At 36.9% G+C, this 18,302-nt stretch overlaps 1 protein-coding gene across 9 annotated transcripts in view; it reads left to right on the top strand.

Annotated features, from left to right (window-relative positions):
• Nucleotides 1–18,302, top strand: part of Iml1 (GATOR complex protein Iml1) — a 159,559-nt gene that overhangs the window by 17,781 nt on the left and 123,476 nt on the right. For 7 of the 9 annotated variants that reach the window (XM_018521780.1, XM_018521785.1, XM_018521784.1 and 4 more), the window contains 2 exons: nucleotides 286–432; nucleotides 2,093–2,101. In XM_018521780.1, coding sequence (XP_018377282.1) covers nucleotides 286–432; nucleotides 2,093–2,101 — 156 coding nt within the window. The remainder of the gene's footprint in view (nucleotides 1–285; nucleotides 433–2,092; nucleotides 2,102–18,302) is intronic. The other 2 variants (XM_018521786.1, XM_018521782.1) reach the window with 1 other exon arrangement.

The following is an 18,302-nucleotide window of genomic DNA, read 5'->3' as shown; positions in this document are numbered from 1 at the left end:
TAAACGTAACTGTAAAATTCGTTACCGTTACCAAAAAAATGTAACTTCGTTACCGTTACAGTTACCAAAGAAAAAAAGTAACGCAGTTACTAGTAAAGTTACCAAAAAAGTAACTTGTAACTGTAACTTCGTTACAAGTAACGAGTTACTTCCATTCCCTGGTATCTAGTTATTATGCTCCTATCCTTCATCCTTTTCTCGCTTTCAGATATCTCTTATATTAATTATATTAAAGCCTGACTATGAATACAGGCAATAAATAATAAATTTCATATTCTTACATAGACACGAAAGGAAAGTCATCGCAACCTAATCCCCCTACAGTTGCTAATGGAGATAAAGTTGCGAATCCTTCAGCTATGGCAAATAAAAGTCTTACTCTCCTGTGGGGTGCTACTGGTGAGCAGGAATGGACGCCTGCTCTAACAACAGGTTTGATTTTAGTATTTTTGGTAATTCTTTGAATTTATACTTATACATTTTACAGGAAATGATAGAGATGTTAGAGATATTTTATTATTATGTGTCCAAACTTTTACTTAATATATCGTTTCTATCATTATACGAGTATATATAATCATTAGGTAGATTAATTTAACATAAAGTCATTTAAATGAGACATATGGATATATGTATATTATGAAGTTTAATATTCTATAATACAATACATTGTAGGCTTTAAAGAATGCAACAAAGTTATCGACTTAGTGTGAACATTAATAAGCTTACAGTCTAAAAGAGAGAATTCTTGAATGATCCTAAACAATGATATTTAAAAATATTCAATTGAATAACAAGTTATTCAATTTACATTACGTATAACATGTAATTTCGGTATCCAATATCCATAAGTTATACATATGTAACGCTTTTTACTTGTATTGTGCTTTTTAATCATATATAATATTATACTCAGAGTTTTTTATATAAATAATATAAATATCACGCGCGATATATAATAAACAGAAGTAGTTCTGTGGTTTCGGCTGTAAATTAAAGCATTAAATAATTAAAATGATTTTTCTCTTAAATTTTATATAATAAATTTAATATTTACATATATAAATATATACCACATTATTTTTAACCCTTAACCGGGTGCGTCGCGGCACTGAGTGCTGTAAAATTTGTTTTTCTGACAAATCATTGGTAATGCAGATCTTTTTTTATTATCGATCTTCGGTATTCTTCATTCAATGTTAAATTTTAATATTATATTTTATTATAAATATATTTTACTTGTTTTTATGACGATTGCCCAATTATTTATTCAATTATTATAACTCCTAAATAATAAATTTATGATGTGGCACTCAGTGCCACGTACGCCCACTAACGTTTGGCCGGGAGGTGCGGTTAAGGGTTAAACAAAATACAGTCAGCAAAGACAGAGACAATAGTTAGGACACATTGTTTTATTGAAAACTTCTACAGATTTGTTCCTGTTTATAGATAATACAATGATAGCGAAAAATTAAATTTACTGCAATTTACATGTTTGATATCAAATATAAGCATAAAAAACTTAATAAATTATTACAATTGATACATTTATGAAAGAATGAAAATACTTGGAAACATCTTAAAAGCAAATATTATCACAATATAGATGACATCATCATTTATTGCATTCATAAAACTCGATATGTATTATATAATACAAAATGTTTGTTGTAATATATTTTAATGATAAGTTATATCTTCCTAGTTTTCTAGTTTGTTTCCTTTTTTATTTATTTATAATTTTGCATATATTTTACACGAATAAAAAATGTAGTATTTTCCTTTTTATAATAGCTTCGCTTAATACAATCTTGCAATTACGCTCTGTTTTTATAGAATCGCATCTCTATATTGTTGGATGATTATATCCAGGTATACATATTTCATACATCTGCGAAAAATTTTTGCAAAGAAAGAAATATTTTCATTCTTGAAAATATCCAATATTTATTTTTACAAAATCATCAATCATCGATACGAATAATGTTGTTTATTTCCATGCTATGGTACGTCTAATTGGGATGCAACGCTGGACGCATTGATACGTGTGATGTACAACGTGTATGATGTCACTTATGCTGTTTTACAGCAATCATAGGTTAGCGCCATACATTATTAGAAATTGATCCGGTTATGGTATATATTTATTTATTTATATTAGGAAAGTTAGCCCGAAGTAGAAGCGTCTATTAAATAGTTCTTCACAATTCTTCACCATTTCTACATCATAATTGTTCTGTGGTTGCATTCCGTTTCATGCATGATCACATAGAGAGCATAGAAGTCGTTCCGTTTCACTCCATGCACAGATCGGGTAAGTTCAAGTCAGTAAAGTGGCTAGACATGTTTGCCGAGTGAATGAGCATTATTAATTCTTCTGTGAATCCAATCAATCATGTTTGATTGCTCGATAAGCAGATCTAGCCGCTTTGCCAACTTGAACTCGATGCTGGAGTGACCAAGTTATTGCATTACAGTTGTATAAAAATCTCCGAATTGACTGAAATGAATAAAAAATCCATTTATAGTATTAAAATAGACGCAAAGTTAGGAGGTGGTGCAGTGGACTTTATATTAAAATCGAAAAAAAGTTAAGCAAGTTTTTAATTTTTTTTCGGTTTTAGTATAAAATTCACTGCACCATTTTCTAACTTTGTGTCTACTAGCTTTAATCCTGTAAAAGGATTTTTGATTCCGTTCAGTCAATTCAGCCTGCGTAACTTTATCTACGCCTGACTCCTATTGTCCTTTCTCCTAAGTTTTTCAGTTCAGACTGTTTTTTGTATGACTGTAATGTCAATAATTTGGTCACTCCAGCATCGCCTTAGGACAGCATATGGACTACCTCATCTCCCGAGGTGAGGCATGGAGTGTGTTCCGTTTTACGCTTGATGCGCATGATCTTTCTTTAATATTCGGTGAACAATAAGGATAAAATGATATATCATGTCGCATAATATATCATTTTGTGATTCATGCGCATCATGCGTAAAATGGAACGCATCTCAGGTGAGGCAATATTCATGCGCTGTCTATGCGTGATGGTTATATTACCCAATGTAGGCGGGAAAAGGCCTGGCCTGTTACACAATAACGACGCAAGCCATAAGTCATAAGAAATTAACCAGTTATAGTCGATTATTTTTCTCATATTCGACTGTGATTGGTCAATTTCTTACGGCTTACGGCTTGCGATTCTATTGTGTAAAAGCTGCCGCAGACAAAATTTCTGTAACAGTAACTTTAAGATGTGAACTTAAGCCGATGAGCTAATCAGGATACTGTTTTAGATCTACGTAGGGGAAAGTGGGCGAATTGTGTGCACTTAAGGGATATTTGTTTTTTTGGGATGGTTTTCTAAGTTCAAAGCGATATAAGTATGGAAATAAAAACTATAAACATTCTTCTACCATTACGTATCCTTATCTTGAACAGATTTTTATTCAATAAGGTTGTATTTGGCAAAAAGGAAAAAACGGAAAAGCGAAAAAATTTCTCGCGCGTCGGGTAATTGTGCGCAAAACAAAAGTAAGAAATGAATGAATTATGGAATGTTGACATAGAAATTAGAGAACATACATTTATTATATTGCAATATAAATATATATTAAACATATTTTAAATGTATATTGTACTATATATTAATAAAAAATACAAAACTAATATAATAATAATCCACATAGACTTTGGCAAAATGAAATGGCAAAATAAAATAGTAGGGTAGACCGGGGAGTAAAGGTCCCCGGGGAAAAAGGTCCACCCCTTGTATCTCGGTAATAAGGCATTCACTAGAAAATTCCGCCACACAGTTCGTCAACTAAGAGTAAGAATCTTATGTCACACAGTTCGTTACTGCCTAATAACCGCCAGGAAACTTGCACGGATGTGCCCATGTGTTTGAGAGCCAAAAGTAAGATATTAGCGCCGCAGTTATTTTGGTCTGAAGGGATCATTTTTGCACCTAGATAGATTAAATAAGTGTATTTATTAATCTTATTCTATTGTTTTAACAGTGTGATTATTAGAATTGTTATTTCTATTATAGTTTTTTAATAACAATGCCGCAAAGTTTACGTGATTTGTTGGGGTAAAAAGTGCCATGGTTGTTGGGGTAAAAGTGCCACGATTGCTCTGTATTCGTTAATGTTGCTTTTATAACAAGTCGATAATCCTAAGTCGATAATCTTATCAGTGAAGTTGACCAATAGTCAACAGTATGAAACGTTACCGATTACTTTCGATTATCGACTCATTATAGAATTAGCATTAGTGGTGTTCGTTACGCAGAGAGGTAAATTATTCAGAATGCTACTTTCATCTCCGATTTCGATGAAATTAGGCTTATTCGACGCGTCTATATTACTGTAATAATGATGACGAATGATTTTATCGCTTAATTATCTTTTATAACAAATATTTTTTCAAATTCGTTATAATCATTCATTATTGGAAGACTGATTTAATTTTTTATTAAGGTTAAAATGACTTAAAAAATCAAGTGTAAGAGGAAAGACTATTTTTATTTGTTTTTGAGCACGATATAGTGCTAGTTTTGTTTCTTCTTTTCAAAGTTTGTCTTAGAGATTAAGAAAACATTAATAATTTAATTTTCTGTTAAAACTGAAATATTTCTATTATAATTTTGTTACCAAAACCCTTTTAATAATAAAAACCCATCTTATAATAAAAAACTCTCTAGTATATACCTATTTTTATATCTGAAAATAGTTCAAACGTAATATATTAGTATTGATACTTTTTACCCCATTATGTGGAACTTCTTGCCCCACATATGGGGTAAGAAGTGCCGAATGACTTCCTCTGTAAAATTTACGATATCTTTGTAATGAAGGGTATATATGCATACTTTCTTGCATATATTTTATAGTCAAAAGACTCTAGTTTAGAAAAATATCAACACGATCTGTGTGAGTTAAATATTCTTTATTTTATAGCAAAAAATGTCAAAAGTGGCCCTTTACTCCCCGGTCTACCCTAATGCTAAAAAGAAACGAAAAAACTAGTGCTAGTCATACAGTATATGGAAGATGGGTAATTGTGCGCATTTTAAAACGCTTGCGTACAGTTGCCCGCCGCGACCTAATTCGGTACGAAATACGATTACTTCAACAATTCTTAACCAAATTTAATAAATAACAGCTCAAAAGATGCACATAATAACGTACTTTAATCATGTATACAATTTTAAACAAACAAATTAAAAATACGGACTTACCGCTTTATTTTCTGAATGCTAAAATAACAAGAAAAGATGTAATTTCACTTTTTTGTATTTCTCTGGCTAGCGATGTATTTATGTCATATCTTTTGTAGTTATATTTTAAGGGGATGGAGTGTCCTGTTTTACCATTAAATTTTAAAGACTCTTTTCTCTTAATTGTGTTTATGGATTGAAAAGTCCTTCTCCATAATTAAAGTATCGACAACAACACAGGCTGCCAGCTACAATTTAATACGAAAAATGGAAGAAAATTAAAAATTGTAGTTTTGTCACCGGCTCCTGCAGTCAACTCGTCACAATATGTGCTGCATATAAGAGTTTCAGATTTTAACCGTTTAAAATAAGTAGCCAGCAGCCTACAGAAAACCTCGAAGAACAATCCTATGCTTTTAGAAACGAGGTAGAGGCTTTGGTATAAGAGAAAAGAGTCGCCAAAAATTTCGTTCGTATACTACGAATAAAATTGACGTAAAGTCATGAAACCGAGTAGTATTTTAGTTGATCTCTTTCTAAGAGATGGCGTTGCAATATGTTAGATAAGGACAAATGAATACGTTTGAGCGAGACAACGATATATGATAAGTATAAGAAATGAATGAAAGATGTCACTATTATCGAATTTGGAATTTAAAAAAGTCTGTACTATCGACCTTGATTAAGTTTGACTGTCACTCCAGCATCTTTTTAAGAGGACGACTTCCTGCGTAAAAATTTCACCACGGTGAAGTCTCCATCTATTGGAAAAGTACCAAACCAGGATGTGCATAATTACCCGCTGCGCACAGTTCCCCCACTTTCCTCTACTCTAACGGAAATAAAAATAGCAGTAAACTTATCTTTAAGGCGAGTTTCAACGGGTTGAAATTCACCTTACTGCAAGGTTATGGTAATAAGTTTACTGTTATTTTCATTTCCGTTAGATTACGTAGATCTAAAGCAATATCCTAATTGGTTCATCGGCTTAAGTTTACGTTTTACGGTCACTGTTGCGAAATTTTGTATGCGGCAGTCTTAAGGCCTGTAAGCAGGAAGATAATCGTAACTGAGTCGTAGAACGTAAGTTATAGTTGTAGTTGACCAATACCTGTTTTACAATAGGGTCGCAAGTCATAAGCCGTAAGAAATTAGTTAATTACAGTTAAATACGAAAAAAATAATCGATTATGATTGGTTCAAGAAACACGGTAGTGTCTCGGCGCTATGCCAATAATTTCTTACGGCTTGCGATCTTATTGTAGAACAAGCTCAAAACATTGTGCGTTGTCCTACGATTATGACTTTCGTTATGATCATCTTCTCAGGGAGAAACACGAGATCGGATAGAAGTCTATTAGACATCGGAGACGTCTACATTTAAAATAAGGTCTAAAATATTAATATTATACGTTATGTGAATAGCAATAAAACAATTTTATATTCGTATGTGTAATCTTTATATCGATATTAATAAGAGGGATGCTAAATCAGCTTTCGTCTTTAGCATTTTGCGTTGTGCCGCATATGACCGCGTAAATTTTAGATGATATGATTCGCTAACTTTAAATACTTATAATTAAAAAATTACTTTAGTCTCGATATTTTGATATTAAACTTTTTGTTTTAAGATGATCTCAGGAATCTAAAATTACCCAGGAAGAAACGCGAGATTGGATAGACGTCTATTAAACGTCTATTTGACAGTTTAAAATATGTTTATAGACGCATCTAGGTAGACGTTGAAACAAAAAATGTCATTTTTTAGACGACTAATAGATGTATCTACAAGATATCTGATTGACATCTGATATATACTAAATAGTCTCATATAATCGTACGTATGATTACATAAGACGTCGAGCAACGTCGAAGACACGTAGAAATCATAAATTTGACATCAATTTAATATGATTTTGACATTGATCGACGCGGGTTACATATTTCTCGTTGGGGTAATGGCTATATATGTACAGGGTGTCCCGACCTTTTTTGCCAATCGCTTTCATGTAGATAGAGCAGACTAAACTGAGTCGAAAAGTCCTCTATAATTTTGCAATTTTCGTAATAGTTAACAAGATATTAATTACTAAAAATTGCAAAATATTGATCTTGAATAATTTTTTACTCAAATACTATCAACTTTACAGAAAAACTGCAAGAAACAAAAATTATTTATTTTCTTCTCATATAAAGTTCTGAGAATTTTTTCAGAATTTTTTATTAACTTTTTAGTACTTCGTTTTCTTATTTTTACCAACGTGAGAAAATACGGTATTAAAAAATTCTGAAAAAATTCTCAGCACTTTATATGAGAAGAAAATACATAATTTTTGTCTCTTGCAGTTTTTCTGTAAAGTTGATAGTATTTGAGTAAAAAATTATTCAAGACTAATATTTTGCAATTTTTAATAATTAATATCTTGTTAACTATTGCGAAAATTGCAAACTGGTAGAGAACTTTTCGACTCAGTTTAGTCCGCTCTATCTACACAAAAGTGATTCGCAAAAAAGATCGGGACACCCTGTATATAGCTATTCTGCATGCGCGCGCACACACACATCCACTCAAACACCCACCCCCACACTCACCCACTCACCCACCCATTCATACACCCACACCCACCCATACGCTAAATATAATTATAAGAATAGAATGGAAAACTGCAATGCATTCTGGTGTTACAATACACTATGAAACTAAACTGCGTTCCAATAAGTACTTTACACAGTAGAACACAGTGTAACGTCTCTGGATGCGTTCCACTTAATGTCCGCAATGCTCGTGTGCATCATTTCATCCTTGTTTGACATTCGATTACAACGAGGATGAAATGATGCTCGTGAGCGTTGCGGACTTTAAGTGGAACGCACCCTCTGTGTCCTAGCTGGAAAACAGCCGATGTTAGATGTTTAATCGATGTCGATCTGATTTTTATTCCTCCCTAGGAAAAAATGTTTTATCATTTAATTATTTAGCCTTGTTTTGTAATTAATAAGTATTTATGTACTAAGGGAGAAAGAGAAGGGCTTTCAGATAAGCCCTTGGGCGCTAATTTTCTAAATATCGCGGTATCTGCTTGCAGCATAAAAGAGTATCTCATGAACAAAGATCTGCTATTGTGTGAATATTAGGTTTTTGCGCATGCCTTATATAACACAATAATAAAAAAATACAAAATCACATGGCGTCTAAAATTAATATTTTTAGGCCTTATTTTAAATGTAAATGCCTCTAATAGACGTCTATCCGATCTCGTGTTTTTCCTTGATAAACATTGTTACGAGACACCCTGTCTAAAATATATATTCTTTCTCTTGATCATTTTAATCTATTCTTTTGCACTGAAGCTTAATGTCTTCGCTATAAGCAGCTTTCATCTATTGCATAAGTTGCTCCTTGTTTTTGCTGAGCATTTCACAATTTGCTCTTTTGCTGTTTTCGTCAATTGTATGTTACCTCACGTAAAGCTTATATTTTTCCGCATTATTAATTTTTTTAATACTGTTTTATGTGTCTCCTCTCACTGACAAAATGTGTTATTAGTCTCTGTTTTTCATATTTATTTATTAAGACATATCTACAATACGTAGTTGTTTAAAAATGCTTATTACATTGTATTCTCTCTTTTCTGTAGATCTAATCGAGTAACTTTATTGCACTGAAGTATAAAAAGATATTGTGTATCTATTTTAGATTTATTAGTTGCTTAAAATATATATACAGGGTGAGTCTGATAAAAAGTTCATCACGTTTTTTTTTTTTCAGAAACGGTTAAAGATAAGAGGCGTGGGCATCTATCACGGAACAAAGTCGAAATGGATTCCGACTTTGTTCCGTGATCGAAATTATTCCGTTTTCTTCAGAAAACACAATAGAAATATAGGGAATAATTGAATAATTCCGATCGGAATTCATTCCGATTTTGTTTCATGATAGGTGCCCTGTTCTTTTTAGCTGAATTTCTTGCACGGTTCATCTTTTCTCTTTTTTTCTTCAACGTGGAGAGAAAAGGAAGGAAGATGAACTGTATAAGAACTTTAGCTAAAAAGAACAGATTTAAGGGGAAGACACTTATTATCAAAATTGTAGGGTAAATAAGGGGACATACTTTGATGATTTTGAGTAGCCTTAAATGTCCTTCGTTTTTTTACTATCAATAAAAAAAGATTTCTTTTTAATGGGAAGGGGTATTTTTAGTCATTCTATTGATACTACTCAATCAGTTGAACATCTTTGTATTGGAGTATTTCTTCGAAAACTCAACTATTTTCGAGATACATATATAAAAGAAGTCAGATAAGTTCGAAACTAACTTTTTTATTATTGCAATGTTGTACGCTTTAAGGTAAGCCCGGATCCTCATACGGACAACAGCGCTATGACACTGAACGCTGATTGGTGAAAAACGGGTGATGGAACTAAATCTTACTCCCACAATCGGCTTTTCACCAATCAGCGTTCGGTGTCAAAGCGCTGTGTCTGTATGAGGATCCGGGCTAAGAACTCATGTGCGCGTTACGCGTCATTGGGAAAATAACTAAATTATAGTAACTTCTAACACTGTCGCGTTTGACGCGTTTACAGTTAAATTTATTCAACTTCAAATGGCATTGTCATGTTTGGCAGCGTTTAGTCTTGTTTGGTGCTGAAATCGAACTGTATTGACCCAATACTGTTCCCATTTCGATTTCAATACGCCAGACAAGATTAAATGCTGTCAAACATGACGATTTGAAATTGGATAAATTAAATTGTAAATGCGTCAAACGCGACGTATAGGAGTCACGATAATCTAGTTATTTCCTCAATTTGATGCGCCCATGAATTCTTGCTTTAGGTGCGTTTCGTTTCACGCATAGTGCGCATGATATATAATTTTATCCTTGTTGTTCAGCGAATATTAAAAGAAAGATAAAATTATATATCATGCGCATCCTGCATGAAACGGAACTCACCCTTTTACTCGTCGGAATTCGCTCGCCGGAACCAAGGTTCGAGAAAAGCGCGAGGCACCAAATCGTTTCATGTTAAGAAATCAGTTCGAGGTGCAATGACCAGCTAATTCTGGCGAGACTCAGTTTTGCATATCAAAACTGGCGCGGCGCAGCCGGTGATTTGGCGCAGCTTCTTGTGTGCCAATAGGCGAGGTTCGCGACGGAATTACGAGCGGCCGTATGACGAATTGGTGAAGCGACCGATGGCGTTACGCTAATTGAGAGGCGCTCGCGCCTCGAAATTTAATACACAAAATAGAGACGGTCTAGAACGTTCGTTGAGAATAAAGGAAATTTACAAAATTTTACTGTTGAATCCATTGAATGTTCTAGATTGTCCTATGATATAAAACTCCGAGCGCCGGGGCTCTTTGTCTCGAGAAATTCATAGCGGGAAGCGCGTCAATATGTTGCAAATTTTCGATTGTTCGCTCGGCCTCGTCCGGTAAAGTATACGGGATCCTTTGTGATCGATTCCGTGGTTAATATTACTGAAAATTGAGAACTTTGTAAATTGTGTACACTCGCCAGCAGAAAGGTTGCGACACTTTTTTTTTCGATAGATTTTGGAACTCAGTCCTGCTTGTAAAGCTATTGAACGTAATTGAATAGACCCATAAGTAAGAACCAATCGCGCGGTGAGCAAGCCACATTCTGAAACCTATCGAAAAAAAATTGTTGCAATCTTTTTGCTGCCGAGTGTACATTACAGCAGTAATTATCGAAATAAAAGTGACTGTTTCGTTCTGTTAAGACTTATCGTAATTCGTGTATCTCTTCTCGCAGGGAACATTTCTGAATATTTAACAAAGAATATCTTTATTAACAGAACTATCTATGTTGACAATAGTTGTTAGGAAGGAGCTTTATCTGCCGTCAGTCATTGAATTGCTTGGAGTTCGTGACCGAGCGGGAAAGTGTGCACACGCGTGTTTGCTCGCATCTGTCTTTTCGAATTGTTATTTTCCGATTCGGTGTTGGAGAGCGGTTTTGCTGCTTCTGTTTGGCTGGCTGCAGTGCTAGTATTCGGTGTTATTATCTGACTCTTTTCTATTGTGTCCTTCTTTTACGGCGGGTCTCCTTTCTCTCCCATGTCGAGGGCGACGGCCCTCGATGTCGTCGAGCCGGGGGGAGAGAGAGAGGTGGAAGCCGCGGTGCGGTCTATCATTCCGACGAACAGTCCCGTGGTGTTATCAGATCTGAGGGCTGTGACTTCCTCTAATTTCTCCGAGGCTACGGCCTCCAGCAATGTGTTGTCTGTGGACAGCACCTCTCTATCCGGAAAGGAGAAAAGCATGTTCGATAATTTAATGGCGGAATTTGGTAGTCTTCACAAAGACCAAAACAAAGACAGCCATACTGAGCTGCATCTTCCATCTCTTTTTGGCGAGCTGCCTGTTTGCGCGCAAATACCTATGGAGGTTGATGTCGAAAGAGTAAAGCGTAAGCGTTCACCTCATGCTGGTGAGGATATCGAGAGTGAGGTAAAACATAAAATTAAACCTACTACCGCTAACTCTTCCCCTTCCATAGTAAGTAAATCTAATATTACTGATACTGGGAATACGCCCGCGGTTCCTGATTCTAATACGATTAATCACTCTCGTCCCATGTATAAATACTCTAACAATGACATTCCCCCGTACGTGATATACGTCTATTCGGACAGGTCGTCTGCATTACACTTCTCGGTGCTTTCTCGTATTATTTCTGAATCTGTCAAAAGTGACATTCTTTTAATCAAGAGACTGCGCGGGGAAGGCCTTTTATTTAGGTTAAGTCTGCAGATGCGGCCAATCGGTTATTAATCAATCCTGTTTTCGAAAAGAACAACCTCAGAGCTTTTGTTTCATCTTTTAAAGTTCTTCGATCTGGAATAATTAGGGGCGTTGATCAGTCCATATCGCTGGACTGTATTAAGGAAAATATTTTTTCCAAGATTAAAATTCTAGATAGATTCAAAGACTAAATGGGAGCTCGACCGTTAATGGCAAGGCCTCTTATGTGCTCTCGCGCACTATTTGTATTAAATTTGTGAGACAAACGCTTCCTTCGGAGATTGCTCTTTTTAATGTATTATACAAAGTGGACGCTTTCATCCCCAGGGTCAAGATATGTTATGCTTGTTACAGAGCCGGTCACATTAGTCGTGACTGTAAGAGCACAAGGCCTCGATGCCTGTTTTGTGGTAATTCTTGCGAGGGGGACCACGTCTGTCCTGCCGACCAATGGGTGGCACCCAGTTGTACACGGCTCAATTGGACACGAGCCACTCACAGCGCTTGAGACTACAAATCTCCTAAGCACCGGTCGCTATGATTGGTGGTGTCCAATCGAGACGTGATTAATCGGGATCACCCCTCAAGCTCAAGCTTGCATTATTAATGATGGTAAATCTACTTTCTTATGGCTCCTGGATCCAACAGATCGGTCATTGACATTACTATTGCATCTGCGGACTTGGCAGTTGCATGTGAAGTTATTACGGAAGAAGATACGGAAGGCAGCGATCACTTTCTTATTAACATTTCCATTGGCGGCTCCTCCAACCTTCGCCGTGTCTTTTTGTAGAAACTGATTCTGGATCAAAGCAATGCAAAGAAACTTTACTCTTGCTTAGCCTCTACTTCAGACGCCTTTTTTAAAGAAGTTCCGAACGATATAGTTGAAGCTTATGAATTTTTTGCAGAGCATCTGAGAAATGTCACACGCTCATTACTCCCGGAAAAATCTCACTTTCTTAGAACGGTGCCTGCGCCCAGCGAAAGAATCCGCCTTGGTGGACTCTGGAGTGCTCTAATGCTATTCTGGATAGAAGAAAAGCGGCCAGAGCATACCAACGCTGCCCGAGCCTGGAAAATTTTCTCGCCTTTAAGAAGTCTAGAGCTGCTTGCTCTAGGAGGCTCTACAGAACTAAGCGGAGTCAATGGAAGAAATTCGTAGATTCCTTTGACTGTAAGACCCCCACAACGGAGATTTGGCGCTTAGTCAAAGCCTTTAAGAAACGTAACCTTGCGGACTCCAGTATGATTGCAGATTCGAATCAACGTAAATTATTAGTCAAAGCAATGGACAAGAGTGCCCCTCCTTCTGCTCCCTGAATTCTGTCAATAGCCTGGAATTCATGACAGCTGAGGATCTTCATCAAAAGGAGAAAACGTTCGGCGATTTGGAGCATTACCAAAAGAACAGATGGGCTTTAGAGCTAATAGATCCTGTCTGGACAGCCTGGTCACTCTCACTAATAATATACAAGCAAGTTTCCTTGCCAATGAGGTGGCTGCGGCATTTCTCGACATTTCGGACGCCTTTGACAGCGTTCTGCCGGAGGCTGTAATGTCTGAGCTTAGAAGAATTGGCGCACCGGCCAGAATTCGTAAATTTGTTGAGAATACCACACACAGAACAGTACATTTTGTAGAGGAACGTGTTTTGTTGACGTCTTAGTCAAGGATTTGGGTGGCACCCAGTTGGACACGGCTCAATTGGACACGAGCCACTCACAGCGCTTGAGACTACAAAGTTCCTAAGCACCGATCGCTGTGATTGGTGGTGTCCAATCGAGCCGTGATCAATCGGGATCACCCCAAGGATTTGAGGTTAATAAGGGCCCCTCAGGGTTCCACACTCAGCCCGCTGTTTTTCAACATCAGGGATTGTTAGCATCAGGGATTTGGATCTCCATCTCCATCCGGATACTCAGTTTCTGCAATACGCGGACGACATTGTGATCTTTTCGTCCTCCGTACGGGCAGGAGATGCTATAAAACCTTCAATCATCCTTAGACATTATGCGTTCCTACCTTGAAGACAGAGGCCTGGAATTATCTCCGTCTAAAACTAAATGGATGCTGTTCTCTAAGAAGAAGTATCAGGGCAAGGATGATTCGTCCCTTAGACTCCATATCGAGGCTCAGCTTGTTGAAAGAGTTACCAAGATAAGGTTCTTGGGGATTATTTTGGACTTCAGACTCACTGGTGCGGAACATTTTAAATTGTTAAAAAAGGAAGGGCACTTATTACTATTTTATCTTCCCTTGCTGCGGTGTGGTGGGGATCTCATCCCCAGCTGTTACTTACGATATATCGTGCGATTTTTAGAGGTTTCATCGAATACGGTGCTCAAGCATTTATTTTACATAATAAGAGATCTCTGTTCTTACAACTGGAGAGACTCCAATACAAAGCCCTAAGAATTGCCTTGGGCTACAGACAGTCGACTTCTATCAATGTTATATTATCTGAGGTCAAGGAGCTTCCTTTAAGGATTAGATTTGCGCATATGTTAGAGAGATATACTCTTAGATCCTTCAGTAAGAGAGGCAGTGTTGTTATGCACAGTTTGTATTCGTTAGAGTCTGGCAGTAACGCTGAAGCAAAGAACCCGCGCTCTTTCATCATCGCTATCCTTCAAGTCATATATTGTCAATAAATACAAGCCGGACAAATCTTTGCAATCAACTATACATCCAGCCTTTGAAACGTCTTACGCTGACTTTATTTTACGTTTTAACTACTTACAACCCATCTGCATTACTAAAGATAAACCCAACGTGATCATTCGGGAATTTTTGGAGGGAACAGCGGAGCTGAGAAGCTCCGCCATTATATTTTATACTGATGGTTCGAAGCTGGATGAATATGGCCACGCTAGGGCGGCCACCTACTCCCCGGAGTTTGGGGTAAGTTTCAGATATAAACTAACCACGGATGCCACGGTCTTTATAGCGGAGGCATGGTTATCTATCAAACACTGATCCTTATTCAGGACGCGGGATACTCTAAGGCGATTATTTTCTCCGATTCTAAAAGCGTTTTGGAGTCGATTAACTCCAGCAGACTCATTAACTGTAACTATGTTATTCATTGTATCAAACGTTTATTATGTCTCTCTCTGGCAAAGGGCATCAGGATTTCTCTGGTCTGGATTCCTGCACACCGTGGGATTCCGGGCAACGAGATCGCGGATAGGGCCGCCAAGGCTATCTTAGAATGTAGCAGTGGTGATTTTAGACTTCCCTTATCGGATTTAGCTCTGGTCGCGGATAGAAACTCGAAGAGCCGTTTTAACAGATATTTTGAGGATGCTGCAAGCAATACTAGTATACAATTTGCTATGCTTTATTATGACCAGTTATGGATAACTTGGTTTCATCGCCTGCCCCTAAGAAGACAGGAAATAGTCTTGATCAACAGACTAAGAGCAAATAATTACAATCTGAATTACAGTCTGCATAGGAAGGCTATAGTGAACTCGCCTGCTTGCCCATGTGGAGGCTCTAGACAAGATGTTAATTATGTCATTTTTCATTGTCCTTTATCCCGCGGTAGATTTGCGCCTTTGAGTAAATATTTGTCTAAATCCTTCCCTCAATACTTCGGAGACATATTCCCCACGTTGATTAAATCGCGTACTAGATTATGTAGACTTTTACTAGCATTTTTTAAATCTCTATAATTATTGATCTGAGCGTGTTTCCCCTTCTCTGTCCCTCCGCTCCCCCTCTCTTGGTTCACTTGTGGGGCTTTGGGTGGGGTGGGGCGAATGGATGGGGCTTGGGGGGCACTAATGTTTTGTTCATCCTAGTGAATTTCGCCCTCACGGCACGCTGTGGTGACATTTCTGTAGATGATTGGAAGAATTTCTTTTGGACAAGACTGACCAAGCTTACCTCGTTGGCGAGGACTCGGGCCAATTATATATAGAAGAAAAAGAAGATTGAATTGCGTGGACGGTGTACGCGGATCGCAGTACGCGTAAGCGTGCCTGGTGACTATGTGTATACAACAGTAATATATTCAATGAGATACACAGGATTTACGTGGTTTGCGTATAAACTGACCGTGGATAGGTACAGGCGCTTACAAACGGATCGTGTATTAATTAAGTCACGGTAGGAATGCTAATTCTACAATGAGTCGGTAATCGGAAATTTTAGTCTTAATCGGTGAAGTTGGCCAATCAGCCTTAGTCGTACAATTTGGCTATTGGTCAACTTCACCGATAAGACTTAGGACTACCGATTACCGACTCATTGTAGAATCAGCGTAATGGATATCGCGGATACAAAGAGGCCGGATCGGGAGCTCCCGATTTGTAGGCGGTATCAGGAAGAATGGATACCAGTCGGCAGCGCTTGACTGGCGAGCTGTATACCAGATAACACCGGAAGCATCCAGCTGTGAACAGGAGCGGCACGACGACATTCTCGGGAGCATCCGAGCGGTCTCAAGGAGCGGTCTTAATTGGATCGAGAATTTGGACAGGACTGCCCCTCGAGCATTGTTGGTCCGGAATTGATATCCAAGCTGGTGGGCGCTTAGCGAAGTGCGCAGCAGAAGGGGATACCTACTGATCGCAATCACGCACACCACGCGTGATTATATGTACGCGTACGAAAGTCGAGTTGTGACGCAAAGCGCCAGGTATGGCTGTGCTCCAAAATTCATTGCCAGCGTTGAAAATCTACAGTCTACGTTACATGGACTGCGTTCAGCAGAGAAAGCAGCTTTGCAATTCTTGTAAAATTTTTTAATATGTTTGGTTTATACATTTAGATCCGTAAGGAATTAAAAGCAAGAACCAATCGTATTCAAGAATTTTACAACAGTTGCAAAGCTGCTTTTTCTGCTGAGCGTAACCATGTACTATACATTTTCAGAACTGACAGTGAATTTTGGAACACAGCCTACGTCGGGCGGATAATCGGTCTGGAACTAGTGACGAGGAAGCGCGTATCGTCACAAATTTTCAAAATGTTCACCATGTTGATCTAAACATGCCTATATGTCTGTGAAGCTTGCTTGGATTTTTTCTAATTCTTGAATCGTTATTTTACGAAAAATATTTTGTATTCTTTTTATTATATTTTTCGGAGTGGTAGGACGTTGAAAGTAAGCTCTTTTTTCACTATTTCGAAAAACATGATAGAAAAAATAAAAACTATTTCTCGCGAAATAACAATTCAAGAGTTAGAAGAAGTCCAAGCAAACTTTCCACGAAGATTACAGGCATGTTTAGATCAACATGGTGAACATTTATTACAATAATAAAAAAATTTGTTTCCAATTTATAACCTGACTTCTTTTAATTTATATCTCAAAAATAGTTCAGTTTTTGAAGAAACATTCTAATACAAAGATATTCAGCTGATTGACTATTCTCAATAGAATGATTAAAAAATAGCCCATTCTATTAAAAAAAATTCCTTTTTATTGGTAGTAAAAAAACCAAGAACATTTAAGATTACTGAAGGTCATCAAAGTATGTCCTACTTTTATTACAGTTTTTATAATGAGTGTTTTTCCCTTATCTTTAACCGTTTTGGAAAAAAACATGGACTTTTTATCAGACTCACCCTGTGCATATACTGTCCGATAATGACCACATAATCTCCCGTAAGTAGGTAGAGTGGACTAAATTGAGTAAAAAAAGTTATCTACCATTTTACAATTTTTGCAATAGTTAAAGAAATATTAATTCCTAAAGATGGTCGAGTAAATACGTATTCTTCCAGTCTACCAGATGCAAGCGCGCGGCGCGATATGACTGCCCAGCACGAAGAGGTGCTTTTTTTTGCTGCTCGTGCGTTGCCAAGGCCGTGCTATTTAGTGATTTTTAGAAATTAATATTTTATTAACTATTGCGCAAAATGGTACAAGACTTTTTGATTTAACTTAGTCCGTTCTATCTGTTCATGAGACATTATACGGTCATTACCGGACACCCTGTGTATATAAATTGATGTATAGGGTGTCCCATTTTAACTTTCGCTTCGAAATATCTCAAAAAGTATAAAAGATACGGAAAAATGTTTTAAGTAAAAGTTTTATGACTACGATGCACAGTGGGCGGAAAGGCTCCTTTTGTGGACAAAATACGCTCTAATTCTTAACCGATTTTAAAGTTTTTTTTTAATTTGTTCGAAATTAAATGAGCTATAAGCCTGTTGTGCGTAAATTTTGATTACGGTCCGAATTAGGAATGGCCGATCCAATAAAATGAGCAAAAAATACGATAGCGAATGAATTCGTAACAAATCGTGCAAGTATTTACGCAAAAATGTTATTATGTGTTTGCGTATGT

The sequence above is a fragment of the Trachymyrmex cornetzi genome, unplaced genomic scaffold (genome assembly GCF_001594075.2).
Source record: "Trachymyrmex cornetzi isolate Tcor2-1 unplaced genomic scaffold, Tcor1.1 scaffold996, whole genome shotgun sequence".
Taxonomy (NCBI): Eukaryota; Metazoa; Arthropoda; class Insecta; order Hymenoptera; family Formicidae; genus Trachymyrmex; species Trachymyrmex cornetzi.
Note: the sequence above shows the minus strand (reverse complement) of the source record. Positions and strands in the feature narration are given on the sequence as shown.